The 25120-nt window shown below is 33.8% G+C and overlaps 1 protein-coding gene across 1 annotated transcript in view; it reads right to left on the bottom strand.

The window, feature by feature from the left end:
* The window catches only part of PRMT3 (protein arginine methyltransferase 3), a 157771-nt gene that overhangs the window by 54543 nt on the left and 78108 nt on the right, over positions 1 to 25120 (bottom strand). The window contains exons 11-13 of the mRNA XM_051966629.1: positions 19563 to 19641; positions 5076 to 5263; positions 2511 to 2597 (exon numbers count right to left, since the gene is read on the bottom strand). Of these exons, the coding sequence (XP_051822589.1) occupies positions 2511 to 2597; positions 5076 to 5263; positions 19563 to 19641 (354 nt within the window). The remainder of the gene's footprint in view (positions 1 to 2510; positions 2598 to 5075; positions 5264 to 19562; positions 19642 to 25120) is intronic.

The following is a 25120-nucleotide window of genomic DNA, read 5'->3' as shown; positions in this document are numbered from 1 at the left end:
GAGTACTTTCTCTAGTCTCAGATGCTAGGTTCTAGAGATGATTACAAGAAGAAATCTGAGAGTATTTATTTCTAACATGCTTTGGGCACAGGCCTAAGATAATCTTAAAACGCTCCCTTTTTCGATGCTCTTCCAATTTTTCTGATTATATTAACTAGAAAGCCTCAATTAGGTATTCATTTGTCTTTAACATCTCTTTAATGCCTTGTAGCTTCAGATTCTTTCCAACAAAATACAGCTGCTAATCTCTCTTTTAACAAGGAAGGTATGTTTCAGGTTTTGGTAGAAGCAGCAACCAGATACAGTTTGAAAAACTATGTCTGTGGATATGTGTCAGGCCTGCAGTGATAAATGTGGGGAAAGGAGATAGGTTGCTGAAACAATAATGTGTGGTCAAAGCTTTCATAGAACATTCAAAATTTTGACTCTTTAAACCCATTTACTCTGTAGACATTTCTGAAGATCCTTTTAATAACATAAAGGTTGTTGCAAATCAATGAACAAACTGAGATTGTATAATTAAAAGACATCTTTTATCAATTTATCTTTTTTCTATATACTTTTCCTCTTTAGCCTACTTAGAGCAACACTTAATATGATAATGACCAAAAAATACACACACACACACACACACACACACACACACACACACATATTTAAATGTGAAATCAAATTTGGATCAAAAACTCAAGTAGTATATCAAACAAATAAGACACTATAACATTATTTCTGCTTTTTCTTTGCAAGGAAAAAACAATTCACACTTTTCCTGGTACTTTTTATTTTGCACATGATCAAAATGTAGAAAATAAACTGCCTACTGAAAATTCATTCTCCTTCAACATCAGAACTTCCTCTTAAGGTCAGCTAATTGAAAGAAACTATTTCATTTGTGCCCTTCTATTCTGGTAATTATTAGAAGAGAAAATAAAACATATGAGTGATTTTATACAGGTCAATATAAAAGACATTTTACTTCAGAATGCTTAGAAGCTAACTGTATTATTATAGTAGAGAACAAGTTTAACAGTTTTACATGCATATTAAAACATATACAAGCACAGATACAAAATTCCAGCAAAATTAAAAAAAAGTAGTATGTAAAATTTGACATTAAAGATGAAAATTTTTTGTATTTAAGATCTTTAATATGGAAATCTGTGAATTTGTATATATTGTGCTTTATGCAAAGAGCACAGATATAAATAAGTACTATTTTATATTAATGACAAATCAGCACTCATTTTTACTAGTGGAAATAGTTACTTTTCACAAATCTTCAATCAATACTGTTTTTTCAACCTCTCTGAAGCAGTCTAAGAGTTTTAGAATTTAGCCTGAAACTTCTGATATCTAAAATGTTTCAGTCATAAATATCAAATAGTATGAGTTCCTGGGGACTAAAGAGAGAAATCTGGTTCAGATTTCAAGACTTTTCTTTTGATTAATCAAGCACATAAAAGCGATAGTGACATGAATGTTGGGATAGTTTTCAAAATTATAGACTTTATTTTTATTCTATATATATTCTATAGAATTATAGACAAAATTATTTAGTTTTGACTAAAAGATGTCATGCGACCAATCAATTAACTTGTTTAAAAAATATATTTGAGATAATAAGAAAGCAAAGAAGTTCTCATCCACCTGAATAAAATAAGTCCTTGTCCACCTGAATAAAATACTTAAATGCCCTAAGCTAAATATACATTAATGGCAAATCAAAATAAAATATTCAACAAGAATAGCAACTCAAATTCTCAAAAATATCACTTTGAATCCACATTAATTTTATACTTTGTACTTTATAGAGTTATTTTAAATTTAGTAAAGATACTCACTTTAAAAATATAACTTAAAACTCAAAAATATTCTGCCCACAGAATCTTTTTGTTAATATTACAAATATTAACCAGTAAGAATATCAAGCTAAATGGAGGTTAAACTTATATGTCACATTTATTTGGAAACAGGGTACATAGCAATATTCCAAGTCACTTAACAAAGGTGAAGATTGTTCTATTAAGAAATAAAAAACTACAAAAAGGAATCAGAGAATAAATCAAATCACTTAAAGAATAAAATCATTCTTAAGACTAAGTTTGAGAAGACAGAGAATAAGAAATCCTAATGTATATTCTTTGAAACCACCTAAATAAAGGATTGGAAGCTGATAGCATTATGTGAAAACACAACATTTTGGCTTTCAGGATGAAAATAGATACCCCAAAGGAATAATAATAATGAAATGGGGGGAAAAGAGACTGGAACATACAAAGGGAAAACCACTACATAAACATGGTCATTTTTTACACTGCACTAAACTAACTTTTCTGAGGTTTACCAATTTATTAGAACAGATCTGTTTCACAGCCTGGTAGAGGCAAATGTGGACTGTCGAAGGCAATTGTTTTGTTCATTTATCACAACCTTATAATTAATGTACTATCCCACCCCACAATCAACTACAATGCTAGTGAAAACAATGAGGGTAGAATTAGATGGCTTACCGTACACATGGATAGTTTTGTGATTTTCAGGGTGAAATTTGAAGAAAACTCGAGATCAGGGACACATGCAGTATGACAATCTATACGCTACGCAGAAAAAAAGAGAAAAAAAAGATTTGTTAAAAAAAAATACTATCGTGCTACATGAAAGGATTTCTTTCTTGTATTATGAAAAAAAAGATTATTATAAATTATAAATGCCAATTGGAAATGTCTGCTGTTATAGTTGACTTTTAAATGGTCTAATAGGAAAAGCAGTTTATTTTTGAAATTCATTTCTGATATTGCATATGAAGTAGTTTGCTATTATGCGAACGTATAACAAAGCAAACTAAACACAGCATTGTAAAATCTAATTCTAGAAAAACTAGCAAACTGCCTGGTTTTTCCCTTCCTGCCCCATTACATGATTCTTCCCACTTCCCATTTCAAAGCAGTCCAAATGCTGTTTTGGGTGCTTGTCTTCTAAACATGTCTGTTTAATATTTTCTCATAAAAGAGAAGGGGGGGTTGGAGGGAAGGTTGATTCCAATTCAGAAAGAATTTCAAAGTAACTTGAGCCTTGATTAATATTTGGCAAGGTAACTTTAAAAGATAACACCTTCACCAAATTATATCATGCACATACTGATATTAATCCTATAGCTTAAATTTAAGAACAATCATATGTTGCCTCAGGTTGGTTGGCACTAAGCAATCTTTAGTTATACATTTTTTGGTTGACATAAGTTGGTATCACTACTAACTTCAGTTGAATGTACCCAAATTTAGTAAATACTATATATATATACATATATATATATATCCCAAATTTAGTAAATACTCACTCTCTCTCTCTCTTTCTCTCTCTCTCTCTCTCTCTCTTCTCTCTCTCTCTCTCTCTCTCTCTCTCTCTCTCTCTCTCTCTCTATATATATATATATATTATATATGTGTGTGTGTGTGTGTGTGTGTTTGTATCTCACAAATGTTCCTAGCTGACATTTCCTATCTTTCATATTTAAAAATCCCCACTAAAAGTGGCTAGGGACAATAGAGATATTAAGTTTTAAAAGTTCCTACAATTGCAAAAGGTTTTTTCTTGGTGTGGGTTCAGGGACAGCAAGACAGCATATGGGACAGGAGAAAACTGGCTTATCCACATGTAGAGAGGCTCATTGCTAGTCTGATCACAGATAATGGACTTTTCTGTCCAGGAAACTCTCCAAGGATAAGTTTCTAAGTTTGAGAAAATCTACAGCTGTTGCTAAGGAGGGAAGAGTCCATACTAACAGAAACATAGAATACTTAATTCCTTTAAGTATTTAAAGAATTATAGATATTTAAAAGGCTTTTGAGGTTTTGACTCGAATTTAACATCAATATATTAAAATATAATCTGCAAAAATGATATACATATGCTTAAAATTTTAAAAAAAGCTTTTAGTAATTAAGGCCTTTCTTAAATTTATTTTGGGGAAGAAGGGAAATTTGTTAATAGTTTAGAAATACAGCCAAATAAAACAATTTAAGGAATTACTAAAGAAATAAGTGAATGAGTGTAACATTAAATTCAGAAAGTTTGTGTTCTAACCAACTATCTTCAATTCTTTTGGTTTTAAAATTCTCTTCTATTATTTATTTCTTGCAATTCTTGGCAGTAAGCAAAGGGATCATCAGAAAGAGAAATTAAGTTTCCCCTTTCCCTTTTCAGACTCAGGTGAATTGACTACTATGATGCTCCTCCCCAGAGAGAAAGATAAATTTTTAAATACATAAGAATAAATCTACAAAGTAGGGTATCAAACTACTCCATGATTACCAGACTACCTACATTTTTGTTCTCTGAGTTTTTATTAAAAAGCTTAATTTCTGTTATAAAATGCTGAGTAAATAACATTTATCACCATCTTTGTACATGTCAATATATTAAGTGCTTTAGGATTGGGATGTGGTCACAAGAAACAGAGTAAATAATTTTAGCTCTAATTTCCTTAAATTGTCACTGGATTAACATATAGGAAGTAGAAACGTTTAAGGTGTGGTCAAGAAAAGTGAGGTAAGTTTTCAATCTGCAGTTAAGTTGTACATACATTTACAGAATTTGACTCATTAATGGCATCATGACAAGGGAGACAATTAGAAAGACATTACTGCAAAATGAAAAAACTGTTAATAGAGCTTAAATTTTGTGAATAAATTCCTTGCTAACAGTTGAACAAGGAAAAGTTCAATAAGGCGAACAGCAGTGAGTAAGGGAAACTTTTGCCTTATCTGATTCTAGATAAGAGAGCCAGAAAGTAGAGAATGATAAACAAAGCAATATATACAGAGTCTGACCTGAAGGACTATGAAATTGAGTGTGAATACTTTGAATTTTATTGACTTTTAAGTGTCAAAAAGGCATGAAACAGTTTGAGTAATATTTTGAGTAGAGAATTTTGAGTAGAGAGAGTTTGGTAGTTTGGTGACCCATGAAAAGAGGATTAAATACAAATATTGAATCATTTCACAGATGAAAACAAACAAAAAAATTGGAGTTATTATGGTAAATTTTAAAAATAGCATATACATTTAGCACAGTACCTTAATGCCACAGGGTTCTGAAATAATTGTCTTTGGGTCCAAAACTTCCACAACAGGTTCTGGAATAACTGCTTTTTTCATGCATGACATGTTGAACCCATACACATCATCCCAGAAAGCAATCCTATCTGCATGTTTGTTTGGATCTCCTACTGCCACTAGGCTGATCGTGCAAATATCAGGGTAGACTGTAAGAAAAGAATATATTCCTTCTTAGTAATTTAGCATCACTTCCATTTAAAAAGGGACAGTGTTGTTTTTCTAAAATTAAACTAATATGTAGGCAAATCAGTAAGTTCTGAACTTCATGAATCTTAAAAATGATCAGAAATGTCACAGATGAAAGGACTAGAGATGATACAGTTCAATGTTATCATTTTTCAGATGAAGAAACTTAAGTTCAGGGGAGTGAAGTAACTTGCCTACGGTTACAATTAAGTTAAATGGTTTCAAATTGTCATAGTTTTTGAAAGGCTCAGGAAAAAAGCCTCCACTAAGGTCCATGTTAGCCCCTTTAGAAGACAGCCACTCATAATGTCAGTGGTTATTCCAGTACTTCTGAATGTGGAGATTATAATATCAGTTATAATGGGATTAAATTACTGGAATTGTTAAAGTCAGATGGAAGTTTTGTAAATGCCATTTATTAAATATTCAAGTTTACTTATATATTCCTTAAACACCAAGAAACAATTTAGGGAAATTAATTTTTAAAAGGAATGAAAATGAGTAATTTTACCTTAACAATGCACTTGCCTTCAACTATTTGCTGCTAAAGGTCTAATTATCAAATACTCCATTCCAATGTTCAAAATATTGGAAGATAAAAGTTTTTAGGGCAATCTTTTTGTATTTTTTATGCATAAGGAAGTCTAAATTAAGTTTCCTCTTTTATCCCAACTAGATTAACAAATTTTGAGTTTTCTTAAGAATCTGAAAGAGAAGCTGGTTAAAACATTGCAAAGTAAAAAAAAAAAATTGAAATACAAATAATTTTGTATAGATTAAGAGGTCAAGAACAAAGAAAGATAATCATGGGCATTAAAAACAAAATTCTCTTGGTGGACAAGATGTCAGATTTTTGAGGCACATAAGGCACATTCCACTCCACCAAAATTATCACCAACTCAAAGATAATATAAGGTCTTGATTGCCTCAAGCACTAACTTGAAGTCAAGTCTTTCTAACTTCAAAGCCTCCCTCTATTTATTGCATATTTCATAAAACTTTGGAAAAGTAATTTATACTAAAGAACCAATTAACCAGGACACTATGAAAGTAAAGATATTTTCCTACAAAAGAAAAATACAAAAGCTTCCTATTTCTTTACAGAGTCTAAGAAAATAGACGTGCAATAGCTCTTCATTAAGAAACCAATAAGAAGAGTTAAATGGTCAGCAAAGCAATATTTTCCATTGGGCTGGCCACATTGTTTGAATGCCAAATATGTGCTTGCCAAAAAGACTATTTTACAGAGAACTCTCACAGGCCAAGTCAGAAAAGGTGATGAGAACACTCTGAAGGTCTCTAAGAACTTTAGAATTGATTGTTTGACATGGGAAACACTGACACAAGACTGTTCAGCACAGCATGCCTTCATTGGAAGTGATGTGTTCCATGAACAAAAGCAAAACTGAACTAGCTCAGAAGAAACACAAGACACTCCAAATGTTCGGAACTATTTGTGCCCAACCTGTGGCAGAGTATTCGAGGCTCATGTTGGACTGATCAGCTACAGTCGGACACACAGTAACTCAATTCTAACTTAGTGATGTCATTTTGGTCCTTTTTGAGAAGGATGACAACAACAACAATTATCTGTCAATTACAAAGTATTTTATTTTTCTACACTTAACAATTACGTGGAAAGAATGTCTGGTGTTAATTGATATTGATAATTATTTTCTGAACTTACTTCATTTGCTTCATCAGAAAAGTTTATCAACTGTACACTATCAGCAACTTTAGTGCCCTGAACTTTGGTTTCTTCTTGTGAATCACAAGTACTCTACATCTATACTCCTTGTGGATTACTATGAAAATTATTATTTTCTCATTTAAAATAAAGCTAATTTTTTGTTTTTAATAGTTAATTTTATAGAGTTAATTTAACATATAAACATGAATATCATGTAAACAAATAAATCATAAAGTGACTTTAACCTTTTCTGAGATTTTACATTTTTCTGCCTTGAAATGAAAGTTTTAAAATACTTAAATTAAGTCTTAAGTACTGATTTTCTCTATTTCCAACTCTCTCACAGCTGGTTTAAAAAAAAAAAAAAGGCCACTTGCCACTCCTTTTCCCTTCTGATTTTGACACATTTGTCATTTGATTTTGGTCTGATAGAAGCTATAATTGAATAATTATTCCTTCTCACAGGTGAAATTAACAAAGTGCTGATTGGACAAAGCACGCTGTTAGCAGCCCGTTTACAAATTCATGGCTTTGACATCTGTGTCCTTCTCGACTCACTGCCCAGAATTCATTTGTCACCAGAACATTTCACATGGTGAACTGATGAAGATGGGAAATCCTTTATTCCTCAGAGATGGCTCACAAACTTTGTAATATTAGTGGAAATTATTAGAGGAAAAGATTATAATATTTCAAGCTTGTATTCAAGTGAATATCAGCATCACATGGTTATAGATAAACAATTAGAGGGCACAAGGAATAAGAAAAAGAAGGGAAGATATTTGTAGTTATAGAAATCAAGCTAAATTGTTTTTCATTAATTAGGGTCTTAAAAACATGGGGAAATGAAAGTCCATCACTGATGCCCATTAAAAAGGAAAATGGAGATAATAACCAAATACATATATATAGTCTATATCTAGGTAGAGGTATCATGGATTTAGTTGCAGATCACTGAAATAAAGCAACTTGTAAATATCACTTTAATGTCATTTGGTCAAATGTCTGATATGCAAACTGGAAGGTTAATGATATCCTGAGTTATTGTAACTTTGTTCCCTATAACTTTGTTTTGCCTAATGCCAAGTTTTCAAAGAATGAATTTATGAAAATCATGAGGGAAAGGGAGTGATTTTGAACTATAACTAATATTTTGACTTATTAATATTATTCCTCACCCACAAAACAAAACTCTAAAATTAAACCTGTCTTTACTTTTCTCTTTATTTCCTAAGTCAGGATGTAATTAAATAACTAAATTTTTTCAAATAGAAATGGATTAATTTAGCAAAGATGATGACTTACTATTTTAAAGGAAGGACTTTTTGCTAATTAGAGATGTAAATATCTATATAAAATAGCCAATTGTTAACAGTAAAATTAAATTAGATTTTTCAAAACTTCTCCACTTTTTTTTGAAGCATCACAGCCATATCAATAGCAAATAAGACTTGGAAAAGCAAAGTTCATCTTGCAAGGAGACAGGGAATAATTTCAGAGATGGCAAGAAGTCCTTTTCCCCCTCAAAATGTCTCTAAAAATTGTGTAATGATGCCCCCCAAGTTTAAAAATAGTTTAAAAAATTCAAAACAAACTTTTATGTATATTAAGATTTATGGTTAAACAGAAAATGAATGACAAAATTTGATTTGAAAAATTCCTCAGATTCCATTTGGTCTAACTCACATCTGATCAAGAAAACCTTTCAACATTCCCAATAAGTGGTCATTCAGATTTTATTTGAAGAATTCAAGAAAGGCACAGGCCTTTATCTTTGACTGTCCAGTTCATTATTGGATAACTTACTTAACTTCAAATCTAACAACTTTGATCCTTGTTTCCTAATTCTGACAAACAGAGTCAAGGAACAAAGCTATGCTCTCATTTCACAAGACAATCCTTTATTTTCTTGAATGCTGTTATAGTTATTAAAAAACCACCAAGATTGCAAATTGCAACGATGGAGATGATGTGTTATTCTACATTGCATAGGGTGAAAAATGTATACATCTTGATCTAAACTTTCTGCTGACCTCTAATTTCACATCTCTTCTTTTCAACCATCTCAAATTGGAAATCCTGCAGACATCTTAAATGCAACTTAAATGAAGTGACTTCTTTACTATCTCTTACTTCACCCTCCACCCCATCCATATCCAAATTATCAACAATCCTGCCAACATCACCTTTGCAACATCTCTGGAATATGCTCCCTTTTTTCCTCTTAACAATGTACACTTTTATCATCCTATACTTGGATAACTGTCATCATTGTCTATATACCCAGTCCAATCCTCCATTGAGTCCCTAAAGTGATTTTCTTAACTCATACTTCTGATCATATCACCCTCTATTCAGTAAACTCCAGTGGCTCCCTATTGCTTCTAGAATGAAATACAAAATGCTCTGTTTGGTATTCATTCACAACCTAGTCCCCTCCTAACTATCCAATATCATTTATACACTATACTCCTTGTCTTCAATCCAGTGATTCTGGCCTTCTGGCTACTCCTGGACAATCTTATCTCACAACTCTGGGTATTTTCTCTGGCTGTTCCTCATCCCAGAATGCTCTCATTCCTCTGTACTACCTACTTAACTCCCTGGCTTTTTTTTTAAGTACCAACTAAAATCCCATTTTTATTGGAAATCTTCCCCATTCCTTCTTAATTCTACTGCTTTCCCTCTGTTAATTATTTTCTATTTATCCGGCAGACAGCTTGCTTTGCATAGATTTGTTTGCATGTTGTCTTCTCCATTAGATTTTAAGCTACTTGAAGGAAAGGACTCTCTTGAGCTGTAGAGGGCTGAAACTCTTGAGTCGATGCACTGAGGTCAGAACAGCCAAGAACTTGAGGCTACCTACCCACTGGACAATACTCTATGGGCATATGCTTGGAAAATGGCCCTTTCTACTATCCTGTGCTGGCTCAATGACTAGTGTATACAGAGGATTGTAGGAGGGACTAAGGGGTGGAGTAAGATCAGCGAGAGACTTTGGAGGTAGATGAGGAAGAAGGCGGTTGCGGAGATTCTCTTCCATCCCCTTCACTTCTACCCCTAAAGACCAAGAATAAAGACTAAGGACTTTTGCTTATACTGACTTCAGGTGATTCTAAGGTATCCTGAGTGTTAGCGCGGTGGTCACATTGAGCCTCTTTTTATATCCCCAGAATTTAGTATACACAGGGCCTGGCACATAACAGGTACTTAATAAATGCCGTTGTCCCTAACCCCCAAATTTTTCAGTCTCCTTCTTTCCTGAATACCCTCAGTGGTCATTGACAGACACCAACCTCTCAATTGGTCTTGCATAGGCTCCTCCTCTGGGCATTACCCCTAACTGTCCCTTATTTCTAGAATGCTTTCTCCTCCTCTTCATTTCCCAGATTCCTTCATTTCTGAGTTAAAGTCTCACTTTGTGAGAAAAGCAAAAAGCTTTTCCTGTTCCTCTTTAATCTCCCTGAGATTACTATCTCCAACTAAGCCTGAAAAAATACTGTTTGTACATGGTTGTTTGCATGTTGCATCCCCATTGGCACTTAGTACTGACAGAGTTAAAAAAAAAAATACAACAATTTTTGCAATCATTTCACAGGTGCTTTAAAAAGACAAGAAATGGAGGTGGGGAGAAATCCATAGCACATGTCTTAGAATAAATGAATCTGTCAGAGTCTTCCTGAGAGAAGATTGCCATGAATGGCAGAGAAGGGAAAAAACAAAGTTCAAATGATCACGTGAAAGGTGAGGACAGAGAAGAAACCATCAACGCTGGCCTGGGTGGCTCACAGAAGACAAAGTAATCCGACTTCATAATTTTGCCTATGGCTATAGCTGTAGCATGAATAGGAAATGAAATTTCAATACTGAGCTGCATTATTACATTATGTTGAACAATCAGTTCTCTATCCCCTAAACTTTTGTTTATAACATTCTGAAAGAAAGTACTCTAATAAATAGAGTTATGCTTGGATGGATGTGAATGTTCCTCCTAATAATGCATCTAATCCTCCCTAAGCTGTGAGATTCTGGAGCATGTATTCTTTAGTTTGACCCCCAGGGCCCACTTGATACACTAGGGGTGGGTGGGCAAAAGGGTCCTCACTTTCTCCATAACACTAGAGAACAGAAAGATATTGCTTATATTTTGCTCTCACCAGATGACCAGTTCATTTTTTTAAAGCCCCATTTTCCTCTCACTTAATATGCAAGATTTTTTTTCCAGCTCTTTTTTATAGATAGCTTTCCCATTACTATCACGTGCTAGCATGGTGTCTCATTTGGATGTCCCAGCATGCTCTGGATGTGGACCAAGGTTTACAGATTTTATTGTTGTGGAAAGGGAATTATTGCTACATACTGAGCCTGTTTTCCATCTAGTTAAACAAAGAAGTTAGTCATCAGTAGACTGGTCCTTTGGTTATGAATTCTTTGGCAATGGATATGAAACAACGAAAAGTACAAAAAAAAAAAAAAAGCCCTCAGTGGTTTTGATGTTAACTTAATGAAGCTATATCATAAGACCATATGCAGAATATTTTCACACTCAACTGATTGTATAAAGCCCTAAAAGTCTGTAGGATCTCCTGGAAGAAATTAGTTATCACTCAAAAGATTTTGGATGTTTATCTACACAGAGAGACCAGATGAATGAATATTTCCCAGATTTCACCATTTATCTGAGCTACTCTACCAACAGCAGATGTATCTAGAACAGATGACACAAATAGAAAATGAATTAGTCCTTAAATTGAAAAAGACAGTCAAGTCAAGAAGCATTTATTGAGTGCTTATTATATGCTAGGCACTATGCTAATTCCTGGGGATATAAATAGGAGATAACTACACATAAAAGAAAGTTGAGAAACTGGGGGTGGTAGGAAGGGAGAAGCAAAAAAGTGTCCATGGTGGGGAATGGTAGAGAATGTACAAAGATACAGAAGTGGGACCCAGAAAAATTGAAAACTTGGCTGGCCTGGGCTTTAGCTTTAAAATGGAGATTCTACAAGGAATCCGACAATTAAAAGTATCTAGAGAGTAAGAATACAAATTAGTTGTGAGAAGCAAGGAGCAAAGCAAAATTCCAAGTGGAGGAGGTTTCTGCGGCATGCTAGAGAAAGTTCAGAAAATCAGAAGGACAACCTGGAGAGGAATGAAAAGCAAAGTGGCCTGGATTCTGTGCAGGAAATTATAAAGCTCTCTTACAGATCTCAAACTAACTTCTTACAAGTACTGTTATGTGGCAGTAAGAAATGGAACGACACTGGTTCTGAAAAACTAAAGATAATAAGGACACAGAGAATAATATGAAGAGGTAAAAGGCTAGAATGTGCAGCCTGCAAAATATAACCAACAAAAAATACTAAAGAAGAGTAAAACACACGATAAAAAAAACTGTAAGACAGGAAGACAAGATCTATTAAGAATGAGAATATCAAATATAACATAAATACAAATCCAGAGAACTCCCTTGTGTCCTAACTGCTAGGAGAAAAACAAAGGCCTCCAGAATATTAGATAGATTGAAGAACTGTGAGAACATGGACAAGAAGACAGGGATACATAAAGTTGCAACTGGCACTGTTGGAGCTAACTCCAGAATGACTGAGATCTCAAATTCATTTCAGTATTTAAGAGTTTTTCTTTGCATTTATTCTCTTTATATTTATTCTGCATATATTCTCTTATTTGTTGTACCCCCATTAGAATGTAAGCTCCTTCCACGGAGGGCTTGTTTTGTTCATTGTATTTATATCCCTAGTGCCTAGCTCAGTGCTTGGGTACAAAGTATCTAATAAAAACTTGCTGACTGGAAGGAAGGAAAATGAGAAAATGGTAACCTGGTTAAAAATTCATCTTGAAGGATATCCAAATTCTTTTTTGAAGGAACTATGATTGTAAAACCAGTAATATCTTTAGACAATTTTTAAAAATCAATTTCTAAAGAATTTTTAAATGAAGGATAAACTGCAACGATTAAAAAAAAAAAAAAGTTTGGTCTGTTCATTAAACCTTTACAAGTTACAAAGTGGATGTTGACAAAACTTAAAATCAACATATTTTCTAAGTAGGTGACCCACTTGAGCCACTTAGAATTATGTTTTGTGTTTTCTAAATCTCTCCTGCTGTCTGATTTATGGACTGATACAGTTAGAAGCCTCAGAAATAGCCACTCTCTCTAGTGCCACAGTTAGTGATCTTTTTCTTTTAACCATCTCCTTTAAAAATAAAGTTAAATGGGCAGCTGGGTGGCGGAGTGGATAGAGCACCAGCCCTGAAGTCAGGAGGACCTGAGTTCAAATGTGGCCTCAGGCACTTAACACTGCCTAGCTGTGTGACCCTGGGCAAGTCATTTAACCCCAATTGCCTCAGAGGAGACAGGGGAGGGGGGTGGAGGGAAGATAAACGATTTTCCACAATAGCCATGAATAACAACATAAAAGAATTTTTTTCCCCTTCATCATTGAAGTTTCCCCCAAAAAAATTCACATCTATTTAGAAGCAAGATGGAGTTGTAGTTAGAAAAATGGCCTCAGATCTGAGTTGAAACCATCTGATGGTTCTTGGCTATGGGATCTTAGGCAAGTCACTTAATTTCATAATATTTCAAATAATTTTCTAAGACTACAAATTACTGAGAAAGTTTTTTTTTCCCAGCCTTTGTAGAGAAAAATCCTCTGGTGCTCCCTAAACCAATGAAATTATTTTAGGTTTAACAACACTGTCTTTTCAACTGAGAAGCTCAATAAGCCAGTCAATCTAACAAATAGGAAATAAGATAGTTATATGAACTTTTCTTTCTTTTTAAAAAACTATTTCTATCTTTTGTTTTTCTATCACCTTCATGCAATCATCCAGAGTAGTGAGTTTAATTTCCTCAGTTTAAGAAAGACATTATTTCCAAAGCAATCCCAAAGCAATTTTGATGGGAAAAAAAAAAAAAAAAACACTTTCTGAATTCAGAAAAAGTACGGAGATTGAAATGTAAATCAACATGTGTTATATTCACTTCTTTTTTCTGTTTTTTTTTCTCTTCCATGGTTTTCTCTCTTGCTCTGATTTTTTTTCTCCCAACATGATTAATAAAAGCAATGTGTATTTAAAAAACAAATTAATTAAAAAAATTTTTTTTAAAGAAAGATATTACTAAACCAGGGAACATCTAAAGGAGGGAAGTAGGGAAAGGCCTCATCATCTAGTCCTTATTATCTGGGGACTTGCCGAGGGAACCGTGGAAGAATATTCAAGAAAATAAGGTTTAAAAAAGTAGTTGCATCTAAGTATGTGAAGGTCTTCCATATATTTGGTCTTAGAGGCCAGAACTAGGAACAAAGAATGGAAGTTTCAAAGGACCAATTTCAACTTAATCTAGGAAAACTTCATTATCATTAGAGATGTCCAAGAGAAGAACAAATAGGATACCTTGGGAAGTGATAGGTTCCTTCCCTTTGAGGTTTTCAGGAAGAAGTAGAATAATATAATGGGGATACCTTCACAAATAAGTTTGTTCAGACAACTGCCAGATTTAAATTTCTGTGACTGTGTTTTTCAAATATATCCCCTTCTTCAATCCTCTCCAGAGTTCTTACACATCTCTTATAGCAAAAAAAAAAAAAAAAAAAAAAAAAAACACAATGCACTTTAGCAAAGCTAACACAGCAAATGAGTTCACTAGTATATGGAATATTACACACCCAGTGTCTCCCAATTCTGCTAAGGAAGAAAGATGGAAGGGAAGGGGTAATTAGAAAAGATCTGTAAAGTTTCTGTTTATTTTGATAATCTTAAGAATGGAAAAAGAGAAGGAAAGGGATTTACTGTTTTGGGGCTAGATAAGGAAAGGGGGATTAGGGAAAATTATCTCACATGATTGGGATGCACAAGTAGACAGCTATACAAACAAAGAGGAGACGGTAGGGAGAGGAGCTAATATTTGAGCTAATATATCCATCGACAATGGTCAGAAGAAGGAAGAACATATATACAGAGTTGAATATGAAATCCATTTCACTTAACAGGAAAATAAGAGAGAAATGAATGGAGAGGAAGGAAAATTAAAGGGAAAGCATATTAAGGAAAGGATCAGTCCTAAATAAAACAAACAAAATATATTATATTAGTATGATAGAAAACTACTGCCCTGATCTCTTATCAATATAATGACTATTATTCCAGAGGACTATGATGAAACATGCTACTCATCTCCTGATACAGAAGGATTCAGAATGAAGATGAGACCAAAATAAGCAATGTGAAATTTGTTTTGATTGATTATACATCAATATGAATCATAAACAATTTTTTTTTCTTATTTTCTCAATTGAGGGAAAAGGTGGAGGTAGGAAGGGGATAAGGCAGATACTGGTTGATTAAAACAAAATATTTTCTTTAAAAACTTCATCTTACACAAATAAAGTCAGACTTAAATAATTGAAAAAATATTAAGTGCTCTTGGATCGGCCGAGCGAACATAATAAAGATGACAATACTCCCTAAACTAATCTATTTATTTAGTGCTATACCAATCAGACTTCCAAGAAAATATTTTAATGAGCTAGAAAAAATAACAACAAAATTCATATGGAACAATACAAAGTCGAGAATCTCAAGGGAATTAATGAAAAAAAAAAAATCAAATGAAGGTGGCCTAGCTGTACCTGATCTAAAATTATATTATAAAGCAGCAGTCACCAAAACCATTTGGTATTGGCTAAGAAATAGATTAGTGGATCAGTGGAAAAGGTTAGGTTCACAAGACAGAATAGTCAACTATAGCAATCTAGTGTTTGACAAACCCAAAGACCCTAACTTCTGGGATAAGAATTCATTATTTGATAAAAACTGCTGGGATAATTGGAAATTAGTATGGCAGAAATTAGGCATGGACCCACACTTAACACCATATACCAAGATAAGATCAAAATGGGTCCATGACCTAGGCATAAAGAACGAGATTATAAATAAATTAGAGGAACACAGGATAGTTTATCTCTCAGACTTGTGGAGGAGAAAGAAATTTGTGACCAAAGATGAACTAGAGACCATTACTGATCACAAAATAGAAAATTTTGATTACTTCAAATTAAAAAGCCTTTGTACAAACAAAACTAATGCAAACAAGATTAGAAGGGAAGCAACAAACTGGGAAAACATCTTCACAGTTAAAGGTTCTGATAAAGGCCTCATTTCCAAAATATATAGAGAACTGACTCAAATTTATAAGAAATCAAGCCATTCTCCAATTGATAAATGGTCAAAGGATATGAACAGACAATTTTCAGAGGATGAAATTGAAACTATTACCACTCATATGAAAGAGTGTTCCAAATCATTATTGATTAGAGTAATGCAAATTAAGACAACTCTGAGATACCACTACACACCTGTCAGATTGGCTAAGATGACAGGAAAAAAATAATGATGAATGTTGGAGGGGATGCGGGAAAACTGGGACACTGATGCATTGTTGGTGGAGCTGTGAACGAATCCAACCATTCTGGAGAGCAATCTGGAATTATGCCCAAAAAGTTATCAAATTGTGCATACCCTTTGATCCAGCAGTGTTTCTATTGGGCTTATATCCCAAAGAGATACTAAAGAAGGGAAAGGGACCTGTATGTGCCAAAATGTTTGTAGCAGCCCTATTTGTAGTGGCTAGAAACTGGAAAATGAATGGATGCCCATCAATTGGAGAATGGCTGGGTAAATTGTGGTATATGAATGTTATGGAATATTATTGTTCTGTAAGAAATGACCAGCAGGATGAATACAGAGAGGACTGGCGAGACTTACATGAACTGATGCTAACTGAAATGAGCAGAACCAGGAGATCATTATACACTTCGACAACGATATTGTATGAGGACATATTTTGATGGAAGTGGATTTCTTTGACAAAAAGACCTAACTGAGTTTCAATTGATAAATGACGGACAGAAGCAGTTACACCCAACGAAAAAACACTGGGAAACGAATGTTAACTATCTGCATTTTTGTTTTTCTTCCCGGGTTATTTATACCTTCTGAATCCAATTCTCCCTGTGCAACAAGAGAACTGTTCGGTTCTGCAAACATATATTGTATCTAGGATATACTGCAACATATCCAACATATATAGGACTGCTTGCCATCTAGGGGAGGAGGTGGAGGGAGGGAGGGGAAAAATCAGAACAGAAATGAGTGCAAGGGATAATGTTGTAAAAAAATTACCCTGGCATGGATTCTGTCAATATAAAGTAATTATTAAATAAAAATTTAAAAAAAATTTAAAAAAAATTAAAACTTCATCTTAAATATAAGAATTTAGACATCCAAATGAATGTTATTATCTCTTGTCAAAGGATTTACTTCAAAAGGCTGCATTTATTCTAATGTTATATTACCATGGCTAAAAACCTTTCGAGGATTCCTTTCAGAACTGCCTTTATTTCATACAATATAATTTTTTGAATCTCCTCAGTAGCAGGAACAATTTGCCCTTTAAAGATAGAAATGATTTTGGGAAACAGCTAAAAGTCATTCAGTACCAAGTGTGATGAATCAAGCAAAGTAATAGTTTTTTGACCTTAATCAAAGGGTAGCCATGAAACAAATTTAACCAAATAGGCTTGGGGGAATTTATTTTACTGGACTATGCATAATTGTTAGATGAGTCTTGATTTCTTTAATAGTGAAGGGGAAAAAAATTTAAATTTTTTAATTAAAAAAAAAAAAAAGAAAGACTCTGGACCCTTGTTCAATGCCATGAGCAACAACAATTGTAGAGAACTGTTGTTGAAGCATGTGTGTGTATGTATGTATATATATATATATATATATATATATATATATATATATATATATATATATATATATATATATATTCCTTCTGACAAAGAATTGGTAGGATCAAGATAAGACGACAAATATTTTCAATCACAACGAATGTAGCAATATGTTTTCATTAATTGCATATGTTAATAATGTTTGTTTGTTTGTTTTTTAAATGGAGGAAGGAGGGAGATATGGTATAGGATTACCAAAAAAAAAAAAAATCATATGAAGGATTTTTTTAAAAGCACACAAGAAAATAGACAAAATGTCAGAAAAAATCATAGACAAGCAGGAGAGCCTCGAAAGTTACAAGTTACATGTTGAATATCCATCAGAAACTCTAAAATATAGGTGCCATGTACAAGCCTTTTTTTCTGTACTATTATGAATAGAAAACCACATTTTATTTAGTTCATAATTTTTGAAAAATAAAGGTGAAAAAATAGAACGAACAGAAATAGAGCTATTATGTAGCAATGCTCCATTCCTCTAATAATGGGAAATAGTTTGGATATTGCTTCATCAACTTAACCTGACCATATCATATATAGCCTAAGGATTCTAATGAACTTCTTGAGAATTCAATACAGATATTAAGTAGCTGCCAGTTGCTGAATTTTTAAGATCGATGAATACCATGCAAAGATTTTGATATGGTTTCCTGCATTTCTCTACATACATGGATCATGACCAGTATACTGCAATACAATAAAAACAAAAACAAAACCCCCACAATATTCCTTTAAAAACACATAGCTGACAATATTGCCAAAAGTCATTCATGTTTTGATCATACTGGTTGAAATGGAACAGAGACAAAATACTGTCCCAAATCTACTGCTCCTCCTCCATATTGATTTTTTAAAATGCTACTACCATCTAATGAAGCATTGTTCTAGCATTATTCTCTACATCCCTTGGTTTTTTAAAAGCATTGATTTAATAATAGTAATGCCACTATATGCAGTTATTAGAGGTACATATATCTTAATGTTACACTGAATCCCCTTCAATTACATCTAATTAATATTTTTAATGCATTACTTCACTTTGAAATACAAACATTTATTTCCATGTTGTTAGCACCTTAGATAGATATATGGGATAGTAAGAGAGAAAGGCAAAAAAAAAAAAAAAAAAGATTTACAGTAGGTTCACTTTATATTCTTAGCATTATCCTGAAAAAAGCATTTGACATAAAAGGAGGCCTTCTTAAAAACAGAAAGATTATTTTAAAAATCTAGTAATGTGAACTATTATGGTTTTAGAGAAGATTTAGAGAACAATAATTATGAAATACTTTAAAATGTTTCCTTGTTTTAAGTTGTTTAAATCACAAGTCACTGTGGAGCTAACTTTATATTTTCAATGGTCATAAAAATTTTGCCATTAAGATGAATAATATCCGCCTGACTGTAAAAATATGATACTGGAAAAGAACTAAATAGTAAACTTTTTTTTTTTTAATTGCTTCTGTTTGATTTAGTCAAACAGATATTAAGTGAGTAGTATCTAAAAGCTTCCAAAGTCTGTTTTAAAATATTTTATACAAAGTGTTTTTGAAGATACCAATAACTTTGAGACCTAACTATATTATAGGTTGCTATACTAGCAATGCAATAAGCAAATGACTTAAAAGATTTTCCTAATGGAGGCTTATGTCTGATGTCAATTTTCTTAGTAATATTTGATTTCTTTGAAGTACAATGGTTATTCTGACAAAAAACAAATTATTTAAATGAGAATTCTATACAAACCTGATCCTCCCTTTGCCAAGTATTTGTCCTTTGCATAAAGGACAGAATCCAACATAGACTCAAAGAGGAGAAAATAGCCCTGCATAATAAAAGAAAATATGGATTTTAGAAAAAAGGCAAATACTCTGTGATCAAGTTAGTTTGGATTATAACATTCTATATTACAACATGCAATTACGTATTAATTAATCTGCTTGTATCCAGTTTCTATACAGCTTAAATATGTCAGCATGACAGTTATCAAGTTAGGTGAAGTTATGATCATATGCAAGTTTTTTCATCACACCTTTCAGAATACTTCTATCCATTTTCCAATGAAAAGGTTCTTTCTTTATTTTTATTTTATTTTTATTTTTGCTGAGGAAAGTGGGATTAAGTGACTTGCCCAGAATCAAAGCGCTATGAAGTATTAAGTGTCTGAGGCCAGATTTGAACTCAGTTCTTGACTTTAGAGTTAGTGTTCTATCTACTGAACCATCTAGCTATCTTTAATTAAAAGGTTCTTAATTAAATTTCAATAGGATAGCCTCATAATTTCAACTAATTCTTCTCTGATACTTTATAATCCCTTAGTAACCCCCTATCTGAAAACCTTTTCCTTCTTTCTCAATTCCTTCCACAATTCTAGCAAATGAATTAGCATTTTATCTCACTAAAAAGATTGACTACAATAACTTCCACAAAATTTTTCATTATCACCACCCACTCTCTCCAATATTCCTTTTGTTTAGCTTGAGGTATTCCTTGGAAAGGCAACCACCTATACTCCTGATTCTATCACCAAGCACTCTGCTCAAATATCATTCCCTTTCTCATATGTAGTTTCCATCACCAGCAATGTTTCAATAGATCCCTCTGCACTAAATCCTTCCCATCTGTTTACAAATATGCTTAGGTCTCACCAAACAAACCACCACCACAACAACAACAACAAAAAAAGTCTTCTTTCAATCTTTCTACTGCAGATTCCTAATGTGAAGACAATTGTTTTTAAATATTCTGATAATTGTATTTTGATACAACTGCTTTCCTTTAATTTCAAATCATTTTATTTTATTCACTAAAAACTATTATTCTGAGAAAGACTCCATAGGTTTCACCAGATTATCAAAGAGGTCCACAAGAGGAAAAAAAAAAAGTTAATAACTACTTTTTGTAAGTAAGGCTTTTTGATTTTCAAAACATATACATAGATAATTTTCAATGTTAACTCTTGCAAAATGTTGTGTTTCAATTTTTTTCTCCCTCCCTCCCTCCCTTGCCCCCGTCTCCTGCTCTAGATGGCAGTAATCCAATATGTTAAAAACATGCAATTCTTCTATACATATTTCCACATTTATCATGCTGCACAAGAAAAATCATATAAAAAGGAAAAAATGAGAAAGAAAACAAAACACAAGCAAACAACAACAAAAAGAGTGAAAATTCTATGTTATGATCCACATTCAGTCCCCGTCGTCCTCTTTCTGGGTGCAGATAGCTCTCTCCATCACAAGACCATTGGAACTGGCCTGAATCACTTCACTGTTAAAGAATCATGTCCATCAGAATTAATCGTCGTATAATATTGCTCCTGCCATGTACAATGATCTCCTGGTTCTGCTCACTTCACTCAGCATCAGTTCATGGAAGTCTCTCCAGGCCTCTCTGAAATCATCCTGTTGATCATTTCTTATAGAACAATAATATTCCATTATTAAGGACTATTCCTGGGTGAAAGGCTAGATCAATTCTCTGAGAGCCTCCACAGCTGTGGATTGTGACACTTGAGGGAGTTGTGGGGTAACCTTTACTGACACAGATGTTGCTTGTGGACTGGGAATGAAATAAATTGGAGGCAGAGGGAAGAGGAGAGAGATCAGACAACGCAACAGCCTCTCAGTCTCCTTGTATCATCATCAATCTGCTCACAAGAAGAGATAACAATTTCCAGGTACTGGTGTCTGGATTCTGGAAACCATAAGAGCAGCAGATAACTTATGGCGCCCAACATGGGGCAAGAACCAGCAGCACTCGAGAGCGTTTCGTGAATAGGATCCTCCCAGAGTTCCTTCAGTAACCCGCAGGGAAGGAAAGGGAGAAGAGACCCAGTAAGAGTTGGGGTAATTAACTGGGCCAGTACATCAAAGCGATGAGCCAGGAGACTGATGAGAGACTTAAATGTTTGTTCTGATTGTAGTCCTCTTCTCCACTTGAAATTTTGAAAGTGTTGATTCAACACTTACTATAGTGCTGTTTGCACTTCCTAGCATGCGGAAACTTACTGACCATGCTATGGAGGAAAAATAATGGTGTTTAAAACAAAAAACCGAGGAATTGTTAAGGACCATGTCTAAGTGAAAGGGCAAATCAATTTTCCAAGGACTTTCGCAGTTGTGGATTATGACACTTGAAGGAGTTACGCAATAGCTTTTACTGACACAGGTATTGCTTGTGGACTGGGAATGAAATAAACTGGAGTCAGAGGGAAGAGCAGAGAAGTCAGACAATGCAATAGCCTCTCATTGAGGAGAGCAGAGAACATCAACTGCCTCTCAGTCTCCTTGTATCAACATCCATCTACTCACAAGAAGAGATAACAATTCCAGGTACTAGTGTCTGGATTCTGAAAACCACAAGAGCAGCAGATAACATTCCATAACATTCATATACTGTAATTTATTTAGCCATTCCCCAACTGATGGGCATCTATTCAGTTTCCAGTTCCTTGTCACTACCAAAAGGGCTGCCACAAACAGTTCTGCACACATAATTCCTTTTCCCTTTTTTTATGATCTCTTTGGGATATAGGACCATCAGAGACACTGCTGAATCAAAGGGTATGCACAGTTTGATAACTCTTTGGGCACAGAGAACTATTTTTCTATCCACTCTGATTTCACTGCTATTTTCTTGAAAAAGTTTACAATGTGGATTTCCTTTATCATTCATTCTCTCCCCAATCCCTTGAAATCCAACTCTTCTCTCATCCCTCCCTTCCAGAAGAAATTTCATTGTCAAAAGCTGATAATGACCTAATTACACCTGGTTTAATATTTTCTTAATTCTCCAAAGGATTTGACCACCATCATCCTTCTAGATACTTTCTCCTAGGATATAGTCTCCTGGTTCTCCCTCCTAATGTTTTACCTACTCCTTTCTTATTTCCTTCACTGGCTCTTTATCTCTTAAAATGTGCATTATTCAAAGTCTGTCCATATAAATTTCATTTACCTCTAATAATCATGTCAATGCAATTAACTCCCAAATTTCTATTTTTAACCTTGACCTCTCATGATATTCTTTATTCCCAGCTATCTCCAGAAAGGCCTTCTCAGTATCACTAACAACTTAATACTCAATTTTTCTAACTATGTGAGTTTTAAAATATATATATTTTATCTCATGGGAAGTGGGTTAAGGAGAGAATATCATGTACATTTAGAAAGATATAAAAGTCTTCTAAATTTAAAAAGAAATAAAAGGGAGAGGGAATAGAATAAGGGATGAATTTGTAGAAGAATTTATAAAGAATTAAAGAGTAGTAGAAATAAAGGGAAAACACTTAGAAAGATAGGTAGATTAATGTTACTGGAGCCACCTGCTAGTGGCTTCTGGGGATGCTAGGTGTTATGGGAGCCACCTACTAGTGACTGCTGGGGATCTAATTCTGACCAGCAGAATAGATCCCTTCATGTGAGAAGATGATAATAATACAAGGAAATTGAGAGACAGCTGCATTCTCTGACCTCTCTCCTCTTCCTTCTTCCTTCCAATTTATTTCATTCCCAATTCACAAGCGACATCTGTGTCAGCAAAGGCTGATTTGCAATTTCTTCAGGAGTGTTATGATTCCCAGCTGTGGGGGCTTTTGGAGAACCAATCTGCCCCTTCACACTTAGGCGTGGTCCTTAACAAATTAAGGTGGAAAGTATTGGGGGAAGAACTCTTAAAGTGGGTAGATTAAGGAATAGGAGGGCAAGGTAATAAGGAGAAATAAAATTTAGAAGAGTGAGGAAGGATAAAATAAATAGAAAGAGAAGGATAATGAGGAAAAACAGGAAGGAGGGAAATACACAACAAGTAATAATAGTTTAGAATGCAAATGGGATGAATTAACCCATAAAATGGAGAGGGCTAATTAAAAATCTGAATTTAAAAATAGGTTGCATTCAGGAACCACAATAAAAATTAGATGTACCCAAAGATAAAATAAAGGACTGGAGTGGAATTCATTATGTAAAAAAGCAAGGGTAGTAATCATGACCTCAGGAAAAGTTAAAGTTAAAATAGATTTAATTAAAGGAGAAAAAGAGGGAAACTCCCAATTTTTTAAAACCATCTTAAGTTTTATTAGAAATGTTGTCTCCTATATCTGGTACCAATTACCCATTTTCAACCAAGTCCATTCTTAGAGTATACAATCATACCACTAAACACTAACTTTGTGTATGTTCCCTCACCAACACATCTCCCTCAACCTCCAGTTGCTAACTTTCTTGCATGTGAGGAGACAAATATCTGTCTGTATAATGCCACAGTGTGTGTTTAAGGCTTTGGCTGTGTCACATAAAAAAGCCTTTGACTGTATCATCTCCTGAGGGCCAATTTCCTAGATACCCTGAACCCAGAACATAAGTAGTTTATCTTTGTTTAATCCGTTACTATAGCTAATCCTTTTTATCTTTCTCTTCACTCCCGTGTTTGAACTTCAAAGCTTCTTCACAGTTCTGGCCTTTTCATCAGCAATGTTTCCTACATTTCATTGAAGATCTATTTTTTCCACTACAGCATAATACTCACTTTTACTGGGTTAAGTTATTCTTGGCTAAAAGCCCAGATTGTTCACCTTGTGGAATAACATATTCCAAGCTCTCTACTGCTTCAATTGACATTTACTAAATCTTTTGTGTTCCTGACTGTGGCTCATCCATTCTTGAATTCTTTTTCTGGTTTCCTTCTACGTGTTCATGTTTTTGTTTTTGACCCAGAAGCTCTGTCTTTCAATTGTAAAACTCCCATAGTTTGCATTTTGGCATTTCTTTCTATTTGTACCTCTTTCTTCTAAAGTTTACAATGTGGATTTCCTTTATCATTCATTCTCTCCCCAATCCCTTGAAATCCAACTCTTCTCTCATCCCTCCCTTCCAGAAGAAATTTCATTGTCAAAAGCTGATAATGACCTAATTACACCTGGTTTAATATTTTCTTAATTCTCCAAAGGATTTGACCACCATCATCCTTCTAGATACTTTCTCCTAGGATATAGTCTCCTGGTTCTCCCTCCTAATGTTTTACCTACTCCTTTCTTATTTCCTTCACTGGCTCTTTATCCTCTTAAAATGTGCATTGTTCAAAGTCTGTCCATATAAATTTCACTTACCTCTAATAATCATGTCAATGCAATTAACTCCCAAATTTCTATTTTTAACCTTGACCTCTCATGATATTCTTTATTCCCAGCTATCTCCAGAAAGGCCTTCTCAGTATCACTAACAACTTAATACTCAATTTTTCTAACTATGTGAGTTTTAAAATATATATATTTTATCTCATGGGAAGTGAGTTAAGGAGAGAAT

Source organism: Antechinus flavipes, chromosome 6 (assembly GCF_016432865.1).
Source record: "Antechinus flavipes isolate AdamAnt ecotype Samford, QLD, Australia chromosome 6, AdamAnt_v2, whole genome shotgun sequence".
Lineage (NCBI taxonomy): Eukaryota > Metazoa > Chordata > Mammalia > Dasyuromorphia > Dasyuridae > Antechinus > Antechinus flavipes.
The sequence above is the reverse complement of the archived record's forward strand: the minus strand, read 5'-3'. Positions and strand labels throughout refer to the sequence as shown.